The 19770-nt window shown below is 40.2% G+C and overlaps 1 protein-coding gene across 16 annotated transcripts in view; it reads right to left on the bottom strand.

Annotated features, from left to right (window-relative positions):
• Positions 1-19770, bottom strand: part of AFF1 (ALF transcription elongation factor 1) — a 207576-nt gene that overhangs the window by 66168 nt on the left and 121638 nt on the right. For 2 of the 16 annotated variants that reach the window (XM_015450633.4, XM_074040096.1), the window contains exon 2: positions 9173-9276. The exons of the other annotated variants lie outside the window; for them this stretch is intronic. In XM_015450633.4, coding sequence (XP_015306119.1) covers positions 9173-9175 — 3 coding nt within the window. In that variant the 5' untranslated portion in view covers positions 9176-9276. The remainder of the gene's footprint in view (positions 1-9172; positions 9277-19770) is intronic. 16 annotated transcript variants of the gene reach the window in all.

The following is a 19770-nucleotide window of genomic DNA, read 5'->3' as shown; positions in this document are numbered from 1 at the left end:
ACAGGCAGGAACTAGGGTTAATATTAATCTCTGCATCCCTCACAAGGCCTTAGCATAATTCTAGACTCATACTGATATACAATTAATATTTATAAAATGAATACTCGATTTTGCCATCTCATGACATCTCAAACAAAATTCAGATCCATAAGATAACCAAAAAGTAATTACAGAGTTGTTTTATCATGAATTTTCAATCTCTTTCCTGGGAAGCAATATATGTTAGCTTATATCGGTATGATAACTCCAGACAACTTCACAAAACAGTGATATTTTTAAGATGCAGAAGTCTTCAAATTTTAAAAAAGTATTATCTTGTGACTACAATCCATCAACCACTACTACCTCATCAAATGTCTTCACCTATAGGAATAGTTGCCTAAATGCAGTTTGGGGACATATATTTCTCAGAATGCAAAGTTTCAGATATGACAGTAACATCAGAACGTGAGGTTGGGGAGGGTAGGTATATCAGGCAGCATGTTTGGGTGGGGTAAAGAAAGGATGTAGGCTTCCTTGAGATAGAAGATGAAGAAATAATACTCCAAGATAAACACTGGAAGATCATGTTAGAGATGTGCTAGCACCTCAGTTCATTTAATAAATGAGAGCCTATATATCCTATAGATAGGAGATATAATATATAGATGTAATATATAGATATAATATATATCCTATAGATAGGAGATATATATCCTATAGATACATATTGAATACGTGTGTATATGTGTTACATATATGTGAATATATGTACACATATTTACATATTTGGTTTTTTAAAATTTACCTTTAGGTAAATTGCTCTTTCATAAGCCAACAATATTGCCCTCTTATCTTTCATCAACTAAAGCAAAAACAAACTAAAAAAAAAATAGCCACTAAATCCTAAAACATCACTGAAACTTATAAAATCCAATGGGAAGAAGTATTTTAAAATAGCAGTTCTTTAATGGCGTGAACCCGGGAGGCGGAGCTTGCAGTGAGCTGAGATCTGGCCACTGCACTCCAGCCTGGGCGACAGAGCGAGACTCCGTCTCAAAAAAATAAATAAATAAATAAAATAAAATAAAATAAAATAGCAGTTCTTTAAAGATCAATATGAATAATTAGAAAACTTGTTTCTTTCCAGTTGGTCATTTTGATTATACCAGTGAGGTAATTTGCATAATTGGTGTCATAAAGATATTTTTCTAAAGCATATAAAATTTGTAAAGGCTCAATCTGTATTAAATGAGCTACTTAAAACATTCTGGAAATTTTGTTTTGATCTCTACAAAGAGGGCATCTTTTAATTATGAAACCAAGGATTCCAGTTCTTAAGACACGGTTTAAATAAAAACAAAAACAAGGAGTAGTTGTTGTCCACATGTATAATTGTAAACACTCACTTGATAAGAATATGCAAATAATATGAGAAAAGTAGTAATAATGCTGGATTCACTGATTTTGTTACCATTATATATCCTGAGATCACATACAATATAATTTTTAATATGTTTGCAAGGCTTCTGTACAGTCACATGAAACAGTACATATAAAAAATACAATTTAGTGTTGATGTTTTATACGCAGAAATGTTTTCAATACATATTATGACAATATGTCAACTAACAGTGCAAAAGTTAAAAGAAGTGGGGTGTGCTGGGATAGGTTTAAACTCACTCAACAACAAAGTACCTGAATGAAAAACAAATGTAAAAAACTTATCACTGTTTGACAGTAAATGTCTAATCTCAGTAATTCACCAACTTCCTAACTATTGACTATGAGCCATTACCATTTACCATGTAATAAGGGGAATCAGAATCCCCAACGGTCTAAGACTTTAAAACACTGTGTCTTTGATGAAAGATCACATGAGGCCCCATGAAGCCCATTGTGGGCACAGCAGCCATGAATGATTAAGTAAGAACAGCTAAAAGGCACTGCTTTTTTTTGGGGGGGGGGGGGTGGAAAAAGGCATCACAAACAAGAAGTCTAGACACTGGTTCTGTTCCAGCAATAATCAACTGACAAATCCTTTCAAATGGCCTAAACTGTATGATCTATTTCCCATTCTACAACCAATTCTGCTCACAAAAACCTCAGAGTATTTTTTGGAAGAATTTATATTTTTTTCAGCGGGACTATCAATTTGTAAAGCATGAGTAGTAGCCTTTCAGTTAAAACCTATCGCTGCAGGGAGGGTGTGAAACTGCAGTGTGGTGGTGGTCTGTCACGTGCTTCCTGCCCTGCACCCACCCCATCCATTCCTACACACACATGCACACATGCACGCACACACACACACGAGCACTCTGTCTCTCAAATCGTATTAACGGATGGTTCTGAGTCAAAACACTACTAAATTACTTTGTCAACCATGACAGGATTTATAGATACATAAACCTGTATTTCTGCTCTCTGTCAAATGTAAGTGCAAACAATGTTCAGGAAGCATGTCTAATTCTATGTTGCACAGAGTGCCTGCCTGGACATTTATTTTTTCACAGCTGAGCATAAGCTAAGATTATAGAAGCACCAGAAAAAAGGAAGAAGAAAAAAACAACTTTGTATCAGTTTCTGGATGAGGCTGAAAGAAACTGCAGTCATATGAGTCAGATAAACCATTTAATCCACGCTTTGTCTCAAAGGACATAAAGATTTTATCCTGGGCTTATTCCAGCAGTAATCTCAACAGCCGCTTCTGGAGTAGGTGTTGGTTTTCTGTCTCCTTGCATCGATTATTTAAAACAAACAAAACACAACACAACACAACACAAAAAAACGGGGGAAAAAAGGAAAGAAAATTACTGAAGTGGTAGGCTAGAGGCATATATACTCTGAGGAAACAATCTGAGCTCCAACACCCTGGGGATTACTGACACTACAACAAACACAACAAAGAGAAGGCAAATAAAGATGACCTTGTCCTTGACATCTTAATTCTGAACAAGTAAATCCCCCGCCCCCTTTTTGGGGGGGCTTTAATGCTGAGTAACAAGCAATCAGGTTAATTACTAGGGTCTAGAAAAAGGGCTCCAAGATCTTCCTGGGAATGCACAATTCACTTAATATCAGAACATTATGAACAGTTATACATCATTTATTTAAGCCTAAATTTAAGTACCTAAATTTAGTACCTAAAGTACCTACATTTAAGGAACTATTTTGCTTTTCTATAACCTATCAATAAACACATTTGGTCTTTTTTTTTTTTTTTTTTTTAAAGGCTTACTAATGCCACTGAATCTTAGATAGACTTAATAATCTTTTCCTGCGTTATCTCTGTATTTAAATTTGGTCTAAAAGTGTAGACAAACTACATCAGACTTTCAGCAAGACTCATCTGATACACTGATTTACTGATCTGGTGAAAGCAAAAATATATTTAATACAAAAGTTTGAAAACAAGACTTCATAATTCGACAAATGCCAGTATTTCTGTTTAAATAAACACAAGAGGCTGGGCACACAGGCTCACACCTGTAATCCCAGAACTTTGGAAGGCCAAGGGCAGGCAGATCACTTGAGGTCAGTAGTTTGTGACCAGCCTGGCCAACATGGTGAAACCCCATCTCTACTAAAAATACAAAAAAAATTGGCCAGGCGTGGTGGTGCAGCCTGTAATCCCAGCTACTGGGGAGGGTGAAGCAGCAGAATCACTGAATCTAGGAGGCAGAGGTTGCAGTGAGCTGAGATCGTGCCACTGCACTCTAGCCTGAGCGACAGAGCAAAACTCCATCTCAAAAAAATAAAAATAAAAATAAAAATAAATAATAAATAAATAAATACAAGGGGCAGAGTAGATATATAAAAGTTACTCTTGAATTTATTTTAAATAGGTATTTAATAAGTGCCAAGGAGAAAATCGTTTAAAAAATAAATTTACTCTTAACGCCCTCTGAATTTAAAATCTTTTGTTTTTTCGAGACGGAGTCTCACTCTGTCACCCAGGCTGGAGTGCAGTGGTGTGATCTGGGCTCACTGCAAGCTCCGCCTCCCGGATTCACGCAATTCTCCTGCCTCAGCCTCCCGAGCAGCTGGGACTACAGGCGCCCGCCACCATGCCCGGCTAATTTTTTGTATTTTTAGTAGAGATGGGGTTTCACCATGTTAGCCAGGATGGTCTCGATCTCCCAACCTCGTGATCCACCCCCCAACCTCGTGATCCACCGGCCTCGGCCTCCCAAAGTGCTGGGATTACAGGCATGAGCCAGCATGCCGGCCCTGAATTTAAAACCTTTTAAGCATTCACATTATTTTCTCTCCATCTCAATTTATTTCTCTCATTGTCTGCCTGACTTCATACACCGACACACACAACCAAGAAGTTTAAAAGGTTCCCTTTGGACTTTAATCCAGAGCTCTTGACCCTAAACTTCAATCTTGTTCAGTGTTTTGAGGCACACTGTAACTTAACCACATCATAACCCCCAATATTCTTATGTTCACTATCTTTCCTGTTTCTTCTCTTTCCCTCCATACCTTTCTATATAGAATACAGAACCTAAGTGACAGAGAAGAGATCACATGGAAAATAGGCAACTGTTCTAATAGTAACAAAAAAAGCAACTGCCTTTGGAAATCGCCTTTAGAAAATGGGAGGGTCACACCAGCACAAGTAAATGGTATCTAGGTTGTACATAAACCCAACTGTGGCCCTCCTGACTACTTCACCAACCTGGCACACAGCCCATGGGAGAATGATCCTGGAGGTACCACACTGCTTTCCTGGCATCATAATCATGGTGACAGCTTGGGGGTGGGGAAGGAAGTGTATTATTAAAAAAAAAATTTAAAGGTCTTTCAACTTGAATTTCTTTAACTGGCATACAGCAATATCCTCCATAAAAATGAGCAGTGTTATTTGTACAGCCACAGCAGCGCTGTTTACCAGGCTGCGCTGGCATGAACACCACAGTAAATGAGCCTGAAAGGACTGAAGACAGGCCCCTGAGCAGATCAGTTTTATCTGTTTTATTAATCTCTTCTAGGTAAATCTTTAAAAGCCATCTCAATGTCCAATAGTTGTTTCCTTAATAATTTACCAAAAGCTTCTTGTGGAATAAAATACACCAGTATTTTCCTACACTTATCTAGAACCCTGTATTTAAAAAAAGAAAAAAAGATTGGTGGGGAACTTAAAAGTCACTGGAAAACTACTGCCTCCTAAGTCTGGTGGTAACAGGTCCTCCAACTCATTTTATAACACAGTTCTTACTAAAAACAGACAAAAAGTATAACTAGCCTATATTCAAATCAATCAAAGAAAACATTATACTAATAATTCGGGGGTTCTTCTTCCTTTCTCACTGCTTTTTGGCCAGTTTCTCAGTTGTCTTGGAGCTGACTTAAGTGGACTCACTACAGCTAACCTTAAACAATTCCTGTCTACCGAGGGGAAAAAATGGAAACACGATCACCCTCTCCTATTAGCTCTTCATCACAGAAATTTACACCCCGTACAGATACAGACAGATCACAAACTACGCTGAATAAATGAGAATGATAAAGCTAGAAGTACACTGAAATTTCTCTAGTATACCTGTCCGTATTGAAGAAAAATTATTTTGAAATTTTCCTAGACTGGTGAAAATTAATACAGTTTATATGTTAAAACTTGGGTAGGAGCACCCACTATCTTTTAAATTTGACTTGAATTCTAAGTTTCTTATGAGGAACAACAAATAAAATCTTGGATGGAGTGTGCATGCACATGCATAAATGCACACACACACACAAACATCATATTTAGGCCTAGAAGCTGCCAATATGTTGAGTTTTTAGCTTTACTTAAGGAAGATTTTTAAAAGCCATAAACATTTGCTAAGCGATGCAGAAATTCAAGTCCAGAGTTTGAAAGATGAAGAAAAGGCTGGGCATGGTGGTTCACGCCTGTAATCCCAGCACTTTGGGAGGCCAAAGCAGGTGGATCACAAGGTTAGGAGTTCGAGACCAGCCTGGCCAACAAGGTGAAAAAGACTCTCTACTAAACATACAAAACTTAGGGCCGGGGCCAGTGGCTCATGCCTGTAATCCCAGCACTTTGGGACGCCAAGGCGGGTGGATCACAAGGTCAGGAGATTGAGACTAGCCTGGCCAACATGGTGAAACCCCGTTTCTACTAAAAATACAAAAATTAGCTGGGTGTGGTGGCTCGTGCCTGTAATCCCAGCTACTCCAGAGACTGAGGCAGGAGAATCACTTGAACCCGGGAGGCAGGGGTTGGAATGAGCCGAGATCCTGCCACTACATTCCAGCCTGGTGACAGAGTGAGACAGCATCTCAAAACAAACAAAAAACAAAAAATTAGCCAGGCGTGGTGGCACATGCTGTAATCCCAGCTACTCTGGAGACTGAGGCAGGAGAACTGCTTGAACAGGGTTGGAGGAGGCTGCAGTGAGCTGAGATCCCACACTGTACTCCAGCCTGGGCGACAGAGCGAGACTCTGTCTCAAAAAAAAAAAAAAAAAAAGTCCTGAGTGATAAGGAATAGCTTATTTAATGTTTACGTTCTGAGTTTCTCTCAAATAAATTGCCAAGAATATGCTGTGATTTTCTCTAGATACAAAACTCCAATGTTATACTTTCTCTACTGTCACTCTCATCATTCTTTCAATAGAATGAAAGAAAGAGGGGGAGAGGAGAAGAGAGAAAAGGAAGGGAGGAAGCGGGGAGAAAGGGAAGAGGGGAAGGAGGAGGAGATGATAGCAGAGGGAGAGAGGAAAAAGAGGGAAGGAGAGGGAAAGAGGAGAGAAAAAGGAGAAGGAGAGAGGAAAGAAAAGATGGAGAGAAAGAGGAAAGAGAAAGCAAGGAAGAGAGAAGAGAGAAAGGAGAGGGAGGGAGGAAGAGGAGAGTGAAAGAGAGGGAGAAGGGGAGAGGGAAAGAGAGGGAGAAGAGGAGAGGGAAAGAGAGGGAGAAGGGGAGAGGGAAAGAGAGGGAGAAGGGGAGAGGGAAAGAGAGGGAGGGAGACGGACAGACAGAAGAGGAGAGGAGATGAGGACAGAAGGAACGGGAGGGAGAGAATGAATCCATAATCTAAACTAACAACCATGCAAATCTCAAGAGGTATTCCAAGTCTCCAGTGGTAGCCAAAAAAAAAAAAAAGAGGCCACACCACACCACCTGTCTATTACCTATCAAGTTTATACAAAGGGAGGGGAAGGGACATGGGAGGGGCCGAATACCTGTGGCTGTAAAGCTTATTTACCTTGTTTATAAGGTCATGCACCAAACCACAGAGGTCATTTAGATCCTTCTCTTCTTCCATGTTAGCCCCTACCACAGGGGGCAAAAGAAAAGGAGAGAAAGGAGAAGAGAGACAAGACACATCCACTTTCTCTTGTGGTCTCACCTCTCACTTATTTCCCTACCCTCCGTCCTCCCCACCTGAATCTCCAGCTGCTGCGTACTTACTGTGGGGCAGCTGCACACTGGGGCACTCACCTCCGTGAACATGTCTTACTGCCTTCCCACATGGCAAAAAAGCTTTCCTGTTTTCATACATCCCCTTGCCAGCACTAATCGGTGCCACTAGGTCACTGTCTCGTGTGCTGGTGGCTGCAATGGCGGCCCTTACAGGAAAGAACTTTGAATCTCTTCCCTTGTACTGAGCCATAAGAAGCAGTGAGTGCTCCCAGGCATAACTCCCCTGGCTCTGCTCCTAAAAATGCTCTCTCAAGTACACCGTTGCTTAGCAATATTTGCCTTCCCCCTGTACATTTGAAATTGGCAACATCTGTCCCTTTGGCAGTTTTGATTCGTGCAAAGCACCATGTGCATAGTTTAAAAACATACAGCTTTATGAAATGGGCAATGCCTCCATACCTCCCTGCAAATTAAGATGTGAAGACCCAAAAATAGTATAACCTTTGCTTTCAAGGCTGATAGAAAAATCTATGGGATTTAAAGTAGATGACAGCACACAAGCAAAATAGTTAAGCCACCAGTGGGAGTTCCTATTAAACCCTGCCTAATAGGCAGTGTCTGAAAAATCTCATCTAGTTAACAATTTTCTTTAGAATTAATTCTATCACAAGGCATTATGTGTAAATGCATATCATTAGTAGATAAGATATAAAGGCAATTTATTCATGGAGTTGGGGGGGGGGCAATTTTCATGCTTACATTATAGCCCAATCTCAGGAACAAAAATCAAAAATACAATACACACGTGCACACACCCCCACCCCCACTCCACTGGCAATGGAATTTTTAAACTCTAGAGGGAAAAATTCAGTAACTCCAGTATTACGGATTTCAAAACAAATGATCCTAAGTTTCCTAAGTTTCTTTTTGCTATTTATCCCACAACACAGTCACTTTAGTATTTTACTGAGGTTACTTGTTAATATTAAAGTAGCTCACAACATGTAATTTTACATATAAAAAAAAAACTATATAAGAAATAAAACTTTTATGGGTAGTATTCTAGTTCTATATATAACTTTACTTTTTATCTAGTACATTGATAGAGAAATAACAATCCGAGTAATAAAAAGCATAAAAGTCTACAAGCATTGAACCATGCTCTGTGCATTCAAACTGTGGCATGTAGACATTTTTGTTCCTCTAAACAAATCGGGCTACAATTTTCTTTTTAGCTTAAGCTAAACCAATTCTGACATATTAGAAACACATGTTTCCAAAGAAATTCTACAGGAACTGAGTTCCAACTACAAAGGGTGAGCTGACCTTTTTGCTCTCAAGTCTCTACCTGAAAGCTTACAGCAGCAGCAAAGACTGGGTAATACTTATTGCCACTAAAAACACATCCAGCAGGCCCCTGACTCTGTGCATTTAGCAATGCCCCTGAAATTCCAGAACATGCATGAATTTGTAATCTTGGTTAGCCACAAATGTGAATCCAACACTCTAGAATCCACTTCTTACTGTAGTCCATCACTCACCACTTAAGGGATACATACAGTAATTCTTGTGAAGTTACACTTTATTGCAGTTTATGGGAGCAACTTCAGCAGACTTTGCAAACGGGAATTCTCAAAAATCTCGGGAGATGTTTGTCGAAGTTATCCATGGTGGTTCTGGCTGTGCAGGGTAGGTGCTTATGAGCAAGATTCTCCAACTATTAAGCTCGTTGCATGGAAACGGCTTAAACACAGTGCCTGTACACACAGAGTATGTTCTCAATAAAATGCAGATGTTATTTTTTATTGTTTTACCATCTTACCATGACACAAAAGCCTCAGTCTTTCTTTTCTTCCATCCTACTAAGGTTTCCCACTTCTGTCATCAACCAAACTTTTATTTCATGAATCTCTGTGAAAATGTCCTCTGAAAGGGGAAAGGGAATGATAAACAAATAGTAACAAATTTTGTAACTTTTAATAATTGTATAGTACAATCTTTGATTACATCTCCTCCTCTGATATAATCGTAAACAGTTGCAGACTCTTCAGCTCTGAAGAAGTCATCATGTACTTGACCTTTGTGTCTGCAGTATGTTTCTAATAAATTCTGAATTAATTAACGTGGGAGAAACATCTTAATTTGTAAAGGCTGGGATCCTGGCTCTAGGGGATGAGAACGAAAGGAGCCAGGGCAGGGGCTGAGGTGCTGTCCACTGGCAAAGTGCTGATAAACCTTCAAGGTTGCATCGAGAATGCCTCCAAGATACCCCTACCCCTCAAGTCAAGCTGTTTATTAGACAAGAAGGAACAAAAAACCTTCCCCTGTGGAGAGTTCCAGGGCTGAGAGGGGGAAAGTAAAGACTGGCCATGTCAGTACTACCCTTCTCCTTGTCTCTCTCTACCTTTTTTTTGCTTTTGTTTTTGTTTTGAGACAGGGTCTCACTCTGCTGCCCAGGCTGGAGTTCACTGGCGCAGTCATAGCTCACTGTAACCTCAAGTTCCTGAGCTGAAGTGATCCTCCCACCTCAGCCTCCTCAGCAGCTAAGACTACAGGCACACACACCATTATGCTCAGCTAATTGTTAAATATTTATAGGGATAGGAGTCTATGTTGCCCAGGCTAGTCTCAAAACTCCTGGCCTACAGTAATCCTCCCACCTCAGCCTGGCATGACAGCCTACACCCAGCCAAACTGTTCCATTAGAGTCTACAGGGCAATGACGGGTCACTAGAAAGCCAAACATCAGGGCTTACTTAACCAACTAATAAAACATTATTAAAATTTTCTCCATTCTAAAGCTTCTGATATGAGACCTGCTTATTAGGATGGATGTCATGATCTTGTCCCACAGTGTCAATCAATAAGTAAAACTGATTAGGTCTGCAAGCAACGGAAGCATGGGTATTATCACGCAGTGAAACCCTGCCCTGTTCAGATATCATGAAGGAAATCTCCATGAACCCTGTGCCATCTTTACCTCTGAAAATGTTTGAATAGACTCTAGCCTCAATGTCATCTCAATCCTATATACCTAATAACCTGCTGGCATAGTTACAAATAAATTTAAAACAGTTATCATCATAAAAGCCTTCTAAAAACTATTCCTTACTCAAGAAAAATTTCTACAGGACGGTATTAGCAGTAGCAGGAGCAGCAGTAGTCAGAACCAAAAACATTTATTAAGGGGCAGGGAGGTTGCACAGAGAAAGGGGGGAAAAATAATGGGCAAAATTTAATTCTGAACTGTTTAAGTTCTTTAAGCATGAGGAAGCCATCCGCTGGTGAAGGCAAGAAATTATGTTTAAAATTACCTCCAGGCCTAAAACTTATTTTTCTTCTGACACTGCCCCTTCTTTAACCAGTCTTTCCTCCACAATATGAGGATAGTCCAAAACAGTTTTTCCCAAACTTCGGTCATTTCTATACTATTTTGATAGTGACACCATGTCATACTACTACTTGTACCATTTTTTTTAGGTCAGTTTATGATCAACTCACTTTTTTACCTCACCTCATCCTAAGCAATATTTGTGAAACCCTACGTTTGTTTGATATGCTGGTTTATATTTCTTCCTAACTCACAAGGCATGATTTGGCTGTGTCCCCACCCAAATCTCATCCTGAATTCCCATGTGTTGTGGAAGGGACCTGGTGGGAGGTAACTGGATCATGGGGGCAGGTCTTTCCCATGCTGTTCTTGTGATAGTGAATGAGTCGCATGAGATCTGATGGTTTTAAAAATGGGAGTTTCCCTGCACAAGCTCTCTCTTTGCCTGCTGCCACTCATGTAAGACGGGACTTGCTCCCCTTTGCCTTCCGCCATGATTGTGAGGCTTCCCCAGCCACGTGGAGCTGTGAGTACTCCACTAAACCGCTTTCCTTTGTAAATTGCCCAGTCTCAGGTACGTCTTTATCAGCAGTATGAAAACAGACTAATGTATCACATCAAGACACATAAAGGCTGATGTCCCCATACTATTTTTTGTTGTGGCAGAGTCTGTCAGCCAGGCTGGAGTGCAGTGGCACGAACACAGCTCACTGCAGCCTACACCTCCTGTGCTCAAATGATCCTCCTACCTCAGCCTCCTGGGCAGCTGGGACCACACGTGCATGCCACAGCACCCGGCTAATTTTTTTTTTCTTTTTTTTTTTTTTGAGACAGAGTTTCACTCTTGTCACCCATGCTGGAGTGGAATGACGTGATCTTGACTCACTGCAACTTCTGCCTCCTGGGTTTGAGTGATTCTCCTGCCTCAGCCTCCTGAGTAGCTGGGATTACAGGTGCCCACCACCACGCCTGGCTAATTTTTGTATTTTTAGTAGAGACAGGGTTTCAACCCTGTTGGCCAGGCTGGTCTCGAATTCCTGACCTCAGACAATCCACTTGCCTCAGCCTCCCGAAGTGCTGAGATTATAGATGTGAGCCACCATGCCTGCCCGCTAATTTTTAAAATATTTTGTAGAGACAGCCTCACCATGTTGCCCAGGCTGGTCTCAAACTCCTGGGCTCAAGGAATCCTCCCATCTTAGCCTCCCAAAGTGTTGGGATTACAGGTGTGAGCCACTGTGCCTGGCCTCCACACTATTTTAAAGATATGCTCATCAATACTATGTGAACCAAAAACTGAATGAGTATCTTGGGACATTTGTTCATGTGCTTATAGAACAGCTGTGGTAGCTTCCCTACCTTGTAAAAACCATCTTACTCTATCAGTCAATACAAATATTGCCTATCTTCTATATTGGATTTAGGAACCTTCAGAGACTACATGAAAATATGCTTACTCTTACATCTTTCCTTACTAAATCTGTGACCCAGGCCACAGGATTAACACTTTATACATTAGTGTTCAGTTCAGTACTGTAATTTTTTACTAAATTTGTGACCCAGGCCACAGAATTAACACTTTATACATCAGTGTTCAGTTCAGTCCTGTAATTTTTTCCATGTTTGTCATAATGTTGAAATGTGACTGGGCTCAAAAAGCTCTTTACACACTGGCCCTGGCCCCATATACTTCTCACAATTAATGCTATTCTGGAATCCTGAAAATACAGCAAGTATTCAGTACTTTATTAGGGCATAAAATATCTATTCAAGTCTCTTATTGAAAAAGTGTAACATTTAAAAACTTGATTAAAATTAAATCCATGACACAGAGTTTCATTACGTCATCAAAACAACTGAGAAATACCAGCAAACCAACCTAAAACACAAAGATATTTCTTGGGATTCTGTTGACCTCTAGGCACAGGTGTAACGTCAATAATGACTACTTGAAGATGGATAATATACAATTTTCCTACAGCATAAATTTTCTTTTACTGATACAATATGTCAAGGAAAGGTGGTATACCTAACAGTATACTAAATATCAGGCAAACATATCCCATTTAATTCTCACAACAGCCCTCCAGCTCAGGAAATACTGTCCCATTTAAATGTGAAGTAGAATGAACCCATACATTCTAACTCCGTAGCTCTGTCCACTAGAAACATTATTTCCCACTCATATTTTCTTAAAACCATAATATTCAAAACTACTAAAACTTCCATAATTTCAGATTCTAAGCCAAGGTAAGAGGTGAATCTGGCTGGGCACGGTGGCTCACACCTGTAATCCCAGCACTTTGGGAGGCCAAGGTAGCAGATCACCTGAGGTTGAGAGTTCGAGACCAGCCTGACCCACATGGAGAAACCCCATCTCTGCTAAAAATACAAAATTAGCCGGGCTTGGTGGCACATGCCTATAATCCCAGCTATCAGGGAAGGCTGAGGCAGGAGAATTGCTTGAACCTGGGAGGTGGAGGTTGCAGTGAGCTGAGATCGAGCCATTGCACTCCAGCCTGGGTAACAAGAGCAAAACTCCGTCTCAAAAAAAAAAAAAAAAAAGAAAAAGAAAAAAGAGGTGAATCTACTATGCTTACACATTTAGACAATGTTAAAATAACTACTATAATTATGATGTAGATACAGTAGCTATTATGTACTTACTATATGCCAGACATTGATATAAAGGTTTAACATACATTTTCTTTCTGAAACCTGACTGTCTCCTTATGAGGAACTGTCTACCATTGCTATTTTACAGAAAAGAAATTGAGCCTTGAACAGGTTAAGTAGTTTCCCTGTCTTACAACAGCTACGAGAAGGTAAAAACAAGATTCAAACCCAAGTCTTCCTTAATCCTAAATCCATGCTTTTAACCACTACCTATATATAATGCCTAAAAGTCTCATCTAATTATTTCCAAAAACAAAACCTTAAAGTATATCTTCCTTCCTTCCAACAACATCCAAAGAGTATTCAGCATTCAATAATAACATGTTCTATTATATCCTTATTTACCACTAGTTATAAATAAGTACCCATCTGTACCCTACAGAACACATGAGTTTTCTATCTAACTAAAGGATTAATATTGCTAAAATCAAAAGAAAGAAAGAAACTTTTGTATACTGATGAATGTTTAAAACAGGCTTCCCATTACTGGCTATAAAAATAAGTAATTTAAAATAAAAGTTATTAAAGGATATGCTGTTGGACTTGGTATTGTAAACAGCACCACCATTTAAGTGCTATAATTCAAACTCTTTTGGGGAAAAAAAAAAAAAAAAAAAAAACCATACATTTTACAGCTGAAAAAAGCATCAATAACTGCCACTGTGGTCTGAATATGTCTCTCCAAAGTTCCTATGTTGGACTTAAATCCCAAGGTGATAGTATTAAGAGGCAGGGCTACCGGGAGGTGCTTAGGTCATGAGGGCTCTCTGCTCTCATGGATGGGATCAGTGCCTGTATAAAGGGGTTTGAGGGAGCAAGTCTCTTCCATCTCTTCTGCCATGTGAGGATGTAGCAAGATGCACCATCTTGGAGGCAGAAAGCAAGTCCTTACCAGGCACTGTTAGTGCCTTGATCTTGGATGCCCCAATCTCTAGAACTGTGAGAAATAAATGTCTATTGTTTATAAATTACCCAATCTAAGGTCTTTTGTTATGGCAGCATGACTAGACTAAGATAATTATCCATTTCCTCATTACGCATACAGGAAAACTAATTCTACTTGGTGACAAGGAGGATAAGAATCCATGTTCCACAGCTTTAGGAACAGCCATCTAAAAAGAAAAAAAGTTAATTAGGCTAACCTTGATAGTATTTTGTTTTAATTAAAATATGAACGAATGCCTGAATCATACATTTAAAGACTTGTAGGTAAACATCTCTATGTTTGGATAGAGGGTCAAAAAAAGCAAAGTTTATTCTACTTTACCTAATTTCTTTTAAAAGTTTGAGAAATCAATCACATTTTTTTTAAGGACATTTCATGACGACATTACCTTACTGAAAAGGTAGGTCTTTTGCGTGTCTGGATTCTCATGTCTTGGGTCTGCTCAAAGTGAGGAATCATCGTACAGATACAGAAATGCTTGAATTGATGGAGAGAACATCAACACTTACAGGGATCAAGCAGGTGATATGAAGGGCCCAGTTAGGTCTGGGACAAGACATCACATGCACCCTGCCTAAAGGGACAGTGCTGTAAGACTGTATGTGGCCAATTCTTCCCATTTTTAACACAAAAAATAAAATCCAGACTTAAATGTGAAGGTACTAATTTTTAGACGTTGGCAACTAAATCAATATACCAGTCTCTGACGCTCTGTGGGCAGCCATGCCCCAGTGTTGGTTTTTAATGTTTCCTTCTCTCACAAGTGGGAGAACGAGGGAGTAAGAGATTAAGAAATGTATTCATTTTTAAGAGAAGAATCTCCTTTTGTGATAAACATGGCCCAGTTTTATGTACTATGGATATCTTCGGTTTCCATACAGAGATTCTGAATAGGTCCTCAGCCTGGAGGGGCTATGGAATGAGGCCGCCTCTTCCCTTTACTGCTGTGGTCTCCTCTCTGCTGCGCAAGTTCCTGCCAAAGCCACCTTTAGCGGATGTGCACACTCAGCCTGACAGATCACTAGAAACATGAACCAAGTAAGCAAAACAAACCACAGTGTAGTTATTTTACATGACTTGAATGAAATAAATCTAACTACAGGTGAGTCATAATATAATAAAAGACTCAGGTTCAGAACAACACATCAGTGTTTTCCTTTGTCTTAGCAACTAGTTCACTAGTATTTTGAGAGAATATAAGGGAGATAAAAGACCTTGTTACCTGTTTTATCCTTTAGTGCAAGACCATTAATCTTACTGGAAAATTAAGCCCAGGTTGCCAGTCAGACATTTTCAGGATCAATAATTTTTTTTTTTTTTGAGACACAGTCTCACTCTTGCCAGGCTGGAGTGCAGTGGCGTGATCTCGGCTCACTGCAACCTCTGCCTCCCGAGTTCAAGCAATTCTCCTGTCTCAGCCTCCCGAGCAGCCGGGAATACAGGCACCTGCCACCATGCCTGGCTAAGTTTTGTATTTTTAGTAGAGACAGGATTTCACCTGGTTGGTCAGGCTGGCCTCGAACTCCTGACCTCAGGTAATCCACCTGCCTCAGCCTCCCAAAGTGCTGGGATTACAGGCATGAACCACCATGCCTGGCCTAATAATTCTTAAGTTGCTAGGATACCAGTTAATGATACCATTGTGGTCTAGAAGAGTATATGCCCTACCCATTTGGATGACTAATTCCCAAAAAAGTGATTCCTTCAACAGCAAAATATTTAAGATTGCAAATCCTTTTCTACATTAACAGCAGTTTTATTACATGCATTACTTATAAGAAGTATATATACACACACACATGCTAAAGGAAATCTGGTGTCTTATTTAATACAAAAGAAAGCACCTATATATGAGAAAGAGGTATAAAACTTCCAACTTTTATAGCATATAAAACAATCTGATTAATCTCCAGGCTCAATACTGAAAAATACAGGAATTATGAGGCTGGAACTCAACTAAAAATTCCTAATGAACGGATTAGGCTGTTTATTTTCAATGTAGGAATGCCAAAAATTACTTAATACTTAGGCAGAAAATGGTGAAAGGATTTCTCAAAAACATTATTGAACATTGCATCCGTTTCCCAGTCAAGTGTCCTGAATAGGAAATTCGGTCCAATACTTCACCCCTCCGTTAAACCAAGCATTTAAGAGATTATCTTTCAGACTCCAGACCACAGTGAGTTGGGTAAGAAATCCTCAAGCTGAGCACAGTGCAGCAAAGTTCCCATTTGGCCCCAGTTCTCACCTGTGCTAAACACAAAGGACAAACAAGCATATGAGACACAATTGACTTCTGCCCTCAAAATGTTTACCACCTGGAGAAAAAGCAGCAGAATGATACCAAGGGAGAAGTGTTGAAACTCAGGCCTGAGCAGTGGGGCGCACAGCAGAAAGTCATCTCTATAGGGTCTGGGGGCTGCAGTGGAACGAGGCAGTACCAGCAGCAGGGCCAGAACTCAAGGCTGCAAAGACAGGTAAGAGGCAAGAAGGCAAATGGAGATATCTGGCTTTTTATCCTGAAGGCAATGGAGAGGTACTAAAGGATCTTGAACAAGTATGACTTGATCTGATTTTCACTTAATCAAATCACTCATGTGAAATAATGCGGCAGCCTGAGGAGTAGAAAGCAGCAAGATGAGAGGTTAGAAAGAAGTTGTAACATTTCAAGAAAAACAGTAAAAATCCATACTAAATGAGGGACAGAGAAAAGGGGAAGCTATGAATGTTTATAAATGCATCCTAATATCCATATCCATAGGATCAAGCTGCTTTCAAAACAGTGGAGTATATGACACAAAGGAATTGAGAACTGATGACCAGGAGGAAGGAGAACATTCTGTGTGTGAAGTGATATAGGGAGAGAGGGACACAAAAAAATCCATTTTAGACAGGTTCAATTCAAGATACCTGTGCAACACCTACAAGAAAAGTCCAGCGGGCAGGTGGATAGCAGGAACCAGATCTCAGAATACGTTTAAGAGTTTTAGGCTAGCAAATCAATTTGGTGTTCGTGGGCATCAGCAGTTGAATCTTAAGTGCAAATGAGGTCACCAGGAAAAGGCTGCAGAATGAGAAAAGATGATTGACGACAGAGCCCTGGAGAAGCAGTGGGAACAGCAGCCTCCAAAGGAGATTAAGGCATGTGCAAAAAGGTAGGAGAAAACCCAGACAACAGGGGAGGAGAGTATTTAAGGTGATGGTAGTCAAGTGTCAAATGCTACAGAGATGTCAAGCAGGATAAGGCCTGAAACAGCATTCCTCGAATTCATCCAATACAGTCCACTAGTGGCTCCTGCCGGCAGAGGCAGTGGCGGCAGAGGCAGTGGCATGAAGGCACCAAGCAGGCTGCAGTGTGTTGCAAGTAGAGGGGAGGGGAGGGGAGGAGAGGAAGCAGGCACAGAGTGTTTACCTACTTCTGTCTCCAGAGCTTTTGCTGTGAAGGGAACAAGAAGGTAGTAATTAGAGAAGACACAAGAGTGAAGAAGGGTTTGTTTTGCTCTTTCAGTTGGGAAAGGCCTAAATGTAACTATAGACTATCATGAAAGAGATGAGTAATAGGGGAAAGGTCTAAGGTAACCAAAGGTTGAGGGTAGGGGAGTTGAGAACATCTCCTTCTGTGAGATTAAACAGAAAGAGACAAATGGTGGCTGCTATGATTTGGGGGCGGGGGTGGCACTGTAGGTAGAAAGAATTGAGAGAATTCATACCTGGTGCTTCCTTCTCTGAAAGGTAGGAAGCAAAGTTAAAGGTCTCAGAGCAAGCCACATGGCCACGAAGACCAAAACTGAGTTTTACTCATCCTCTCATTTGAATCCCCATGCCACTCTATATTTGCATGACTCATCAGATGCCAACACGAAAGCAAGGCCATGTGGAAAAACAGCACACCTTAAATAAAAGTGTATATAAGCCATCATTACTCCACAGAAACCATGTTTTGTGGCAGATGGAGCGCTGGAACTAGGAACTAGGATCCAGGTTTCATGTCTCCATCTCTGCCATTTACTAGCTTAAATTAAACTTAAGAGACTCAGTTCCACAGCATGTAAAATGGTGACTCCTGCCAACTGCCATATGTAACTCACAAGGTTACTGTGATAATCAAGAGAGAAATAAGTGCTTTGGAAATTAAAGGGGGAAGGGCACTACAAGATTTTAGAGTGCATACATTTTTATAAAGTGAACTGTTTACACCAGAGATTGCCAAGCCACGGGAATGCTGTTCTTCAGGAGTAAGCTCACGGAGCAACTACGCCATCAGGCACGGGTAGGGTAGGGTTGGGGTTGCGGGGCGGGGGAATGTTGAACAACAGCGGCGGGGGTTTAAAACTATGGCAAACCCGTTCTTAAAAGCTTGATAACCTAAGGAAATACTTTCTTTCACTAGGCTTTTCATTTGTTTACTTATTTTTAAAACTTTAAAATCAAATCTTAGGGGCTTTATTCACTTAGAACTCTTAACTGGGAATTAATGGTCTACTTGATCTAATTCCAACTTCATTTCTAAAGTATGTTTCAATAAACAATATGATCAGAGTCTTCCTAACTCCCCAACATCACTAATTCCCCATTTTGATAGCCCTCTGTCCAAATTCTATCTTTTTCTTAAGGCCCAGTTCAAATCTCTACTCTAATCACTTCCACCACTACCAAGAGTTACATAATAACAGTATGGAACTCTTACTATGTACAAGGCACTGTCCTAAGTAATTCAAAGATTACCTCAGTCTATTAGACCCGCTTTACAGATGAATAAACTGGTAACACAGGAAGGTTAGGTTCCTTGCCCGAAGTCTCACAGAATTATAAGCCCAAGCTGTACTGCCTGCCATGAAGCCAAAATAATTCTCCGCCTTTTATTAATGATTCTTGTTTTTGTCTAAATTACTCAATAAGTAACTAAAGAACTTCAAAAGCTGGCCCTATCTTGCCACCAGGCCCATCTCCCCACTGCTCTCCTCTGCCCATGCCCAATCTCCTAGAGCCACAAGCCCTGCCACTCCCACTAGACTTCCCTCCGTTTCTTGCTTCTACGTCTTTTCTCTTCCTAAGCCTTTGGCCTGGATGTACCTTTCACCAGAGTGCAAAGTGCTTCAAAAGTCAACTCTTAAAAAAAAAAAAATGTACAGTTTTCACTTTTGAAAGGCAATATAATGTAGGTGTTGTGGTTAAGGCTGTGTACTCCGGAACCAGACTACTTGAGTCTGGATTTCAGATCCAATGGCAAAAGCCTCCAGAAGCTTGGACAACCAATCTCTCTGTACCTCTAAATCTCTCAGTAAAACAGGATGGTAACAGTACCTACCACATGGGATCATCATGAAGATGAAATGAGTTAGCACCTATAAAGCACTTACAACAGTTTCCATCATAATGTGAACAAGGGGACTATGCCAGCATTGTATTATGAAGAGTTCCGTTTTACCTTGTTCATACTGATTACACTTTGGATTTTTTATGCTAT

This window comes from Macaca fascicularis, chromosome 5, assembly GCF_037993035.2.
Source record: "Macaca fascicularis isolate 582-1 chromosome 5, T2T-MFA8v1.1".
NCBI lineage: Eukaryota > Metazoa > Chordata > Mammalia > Primates > Cercopithecidae > Macaca > Macaca fascicularis.
The sequence above is the reverse complement of the archived record's forward strand: the minus strand, read 5'-3'. Positions and strand labels throughout refer to the sequence as shown.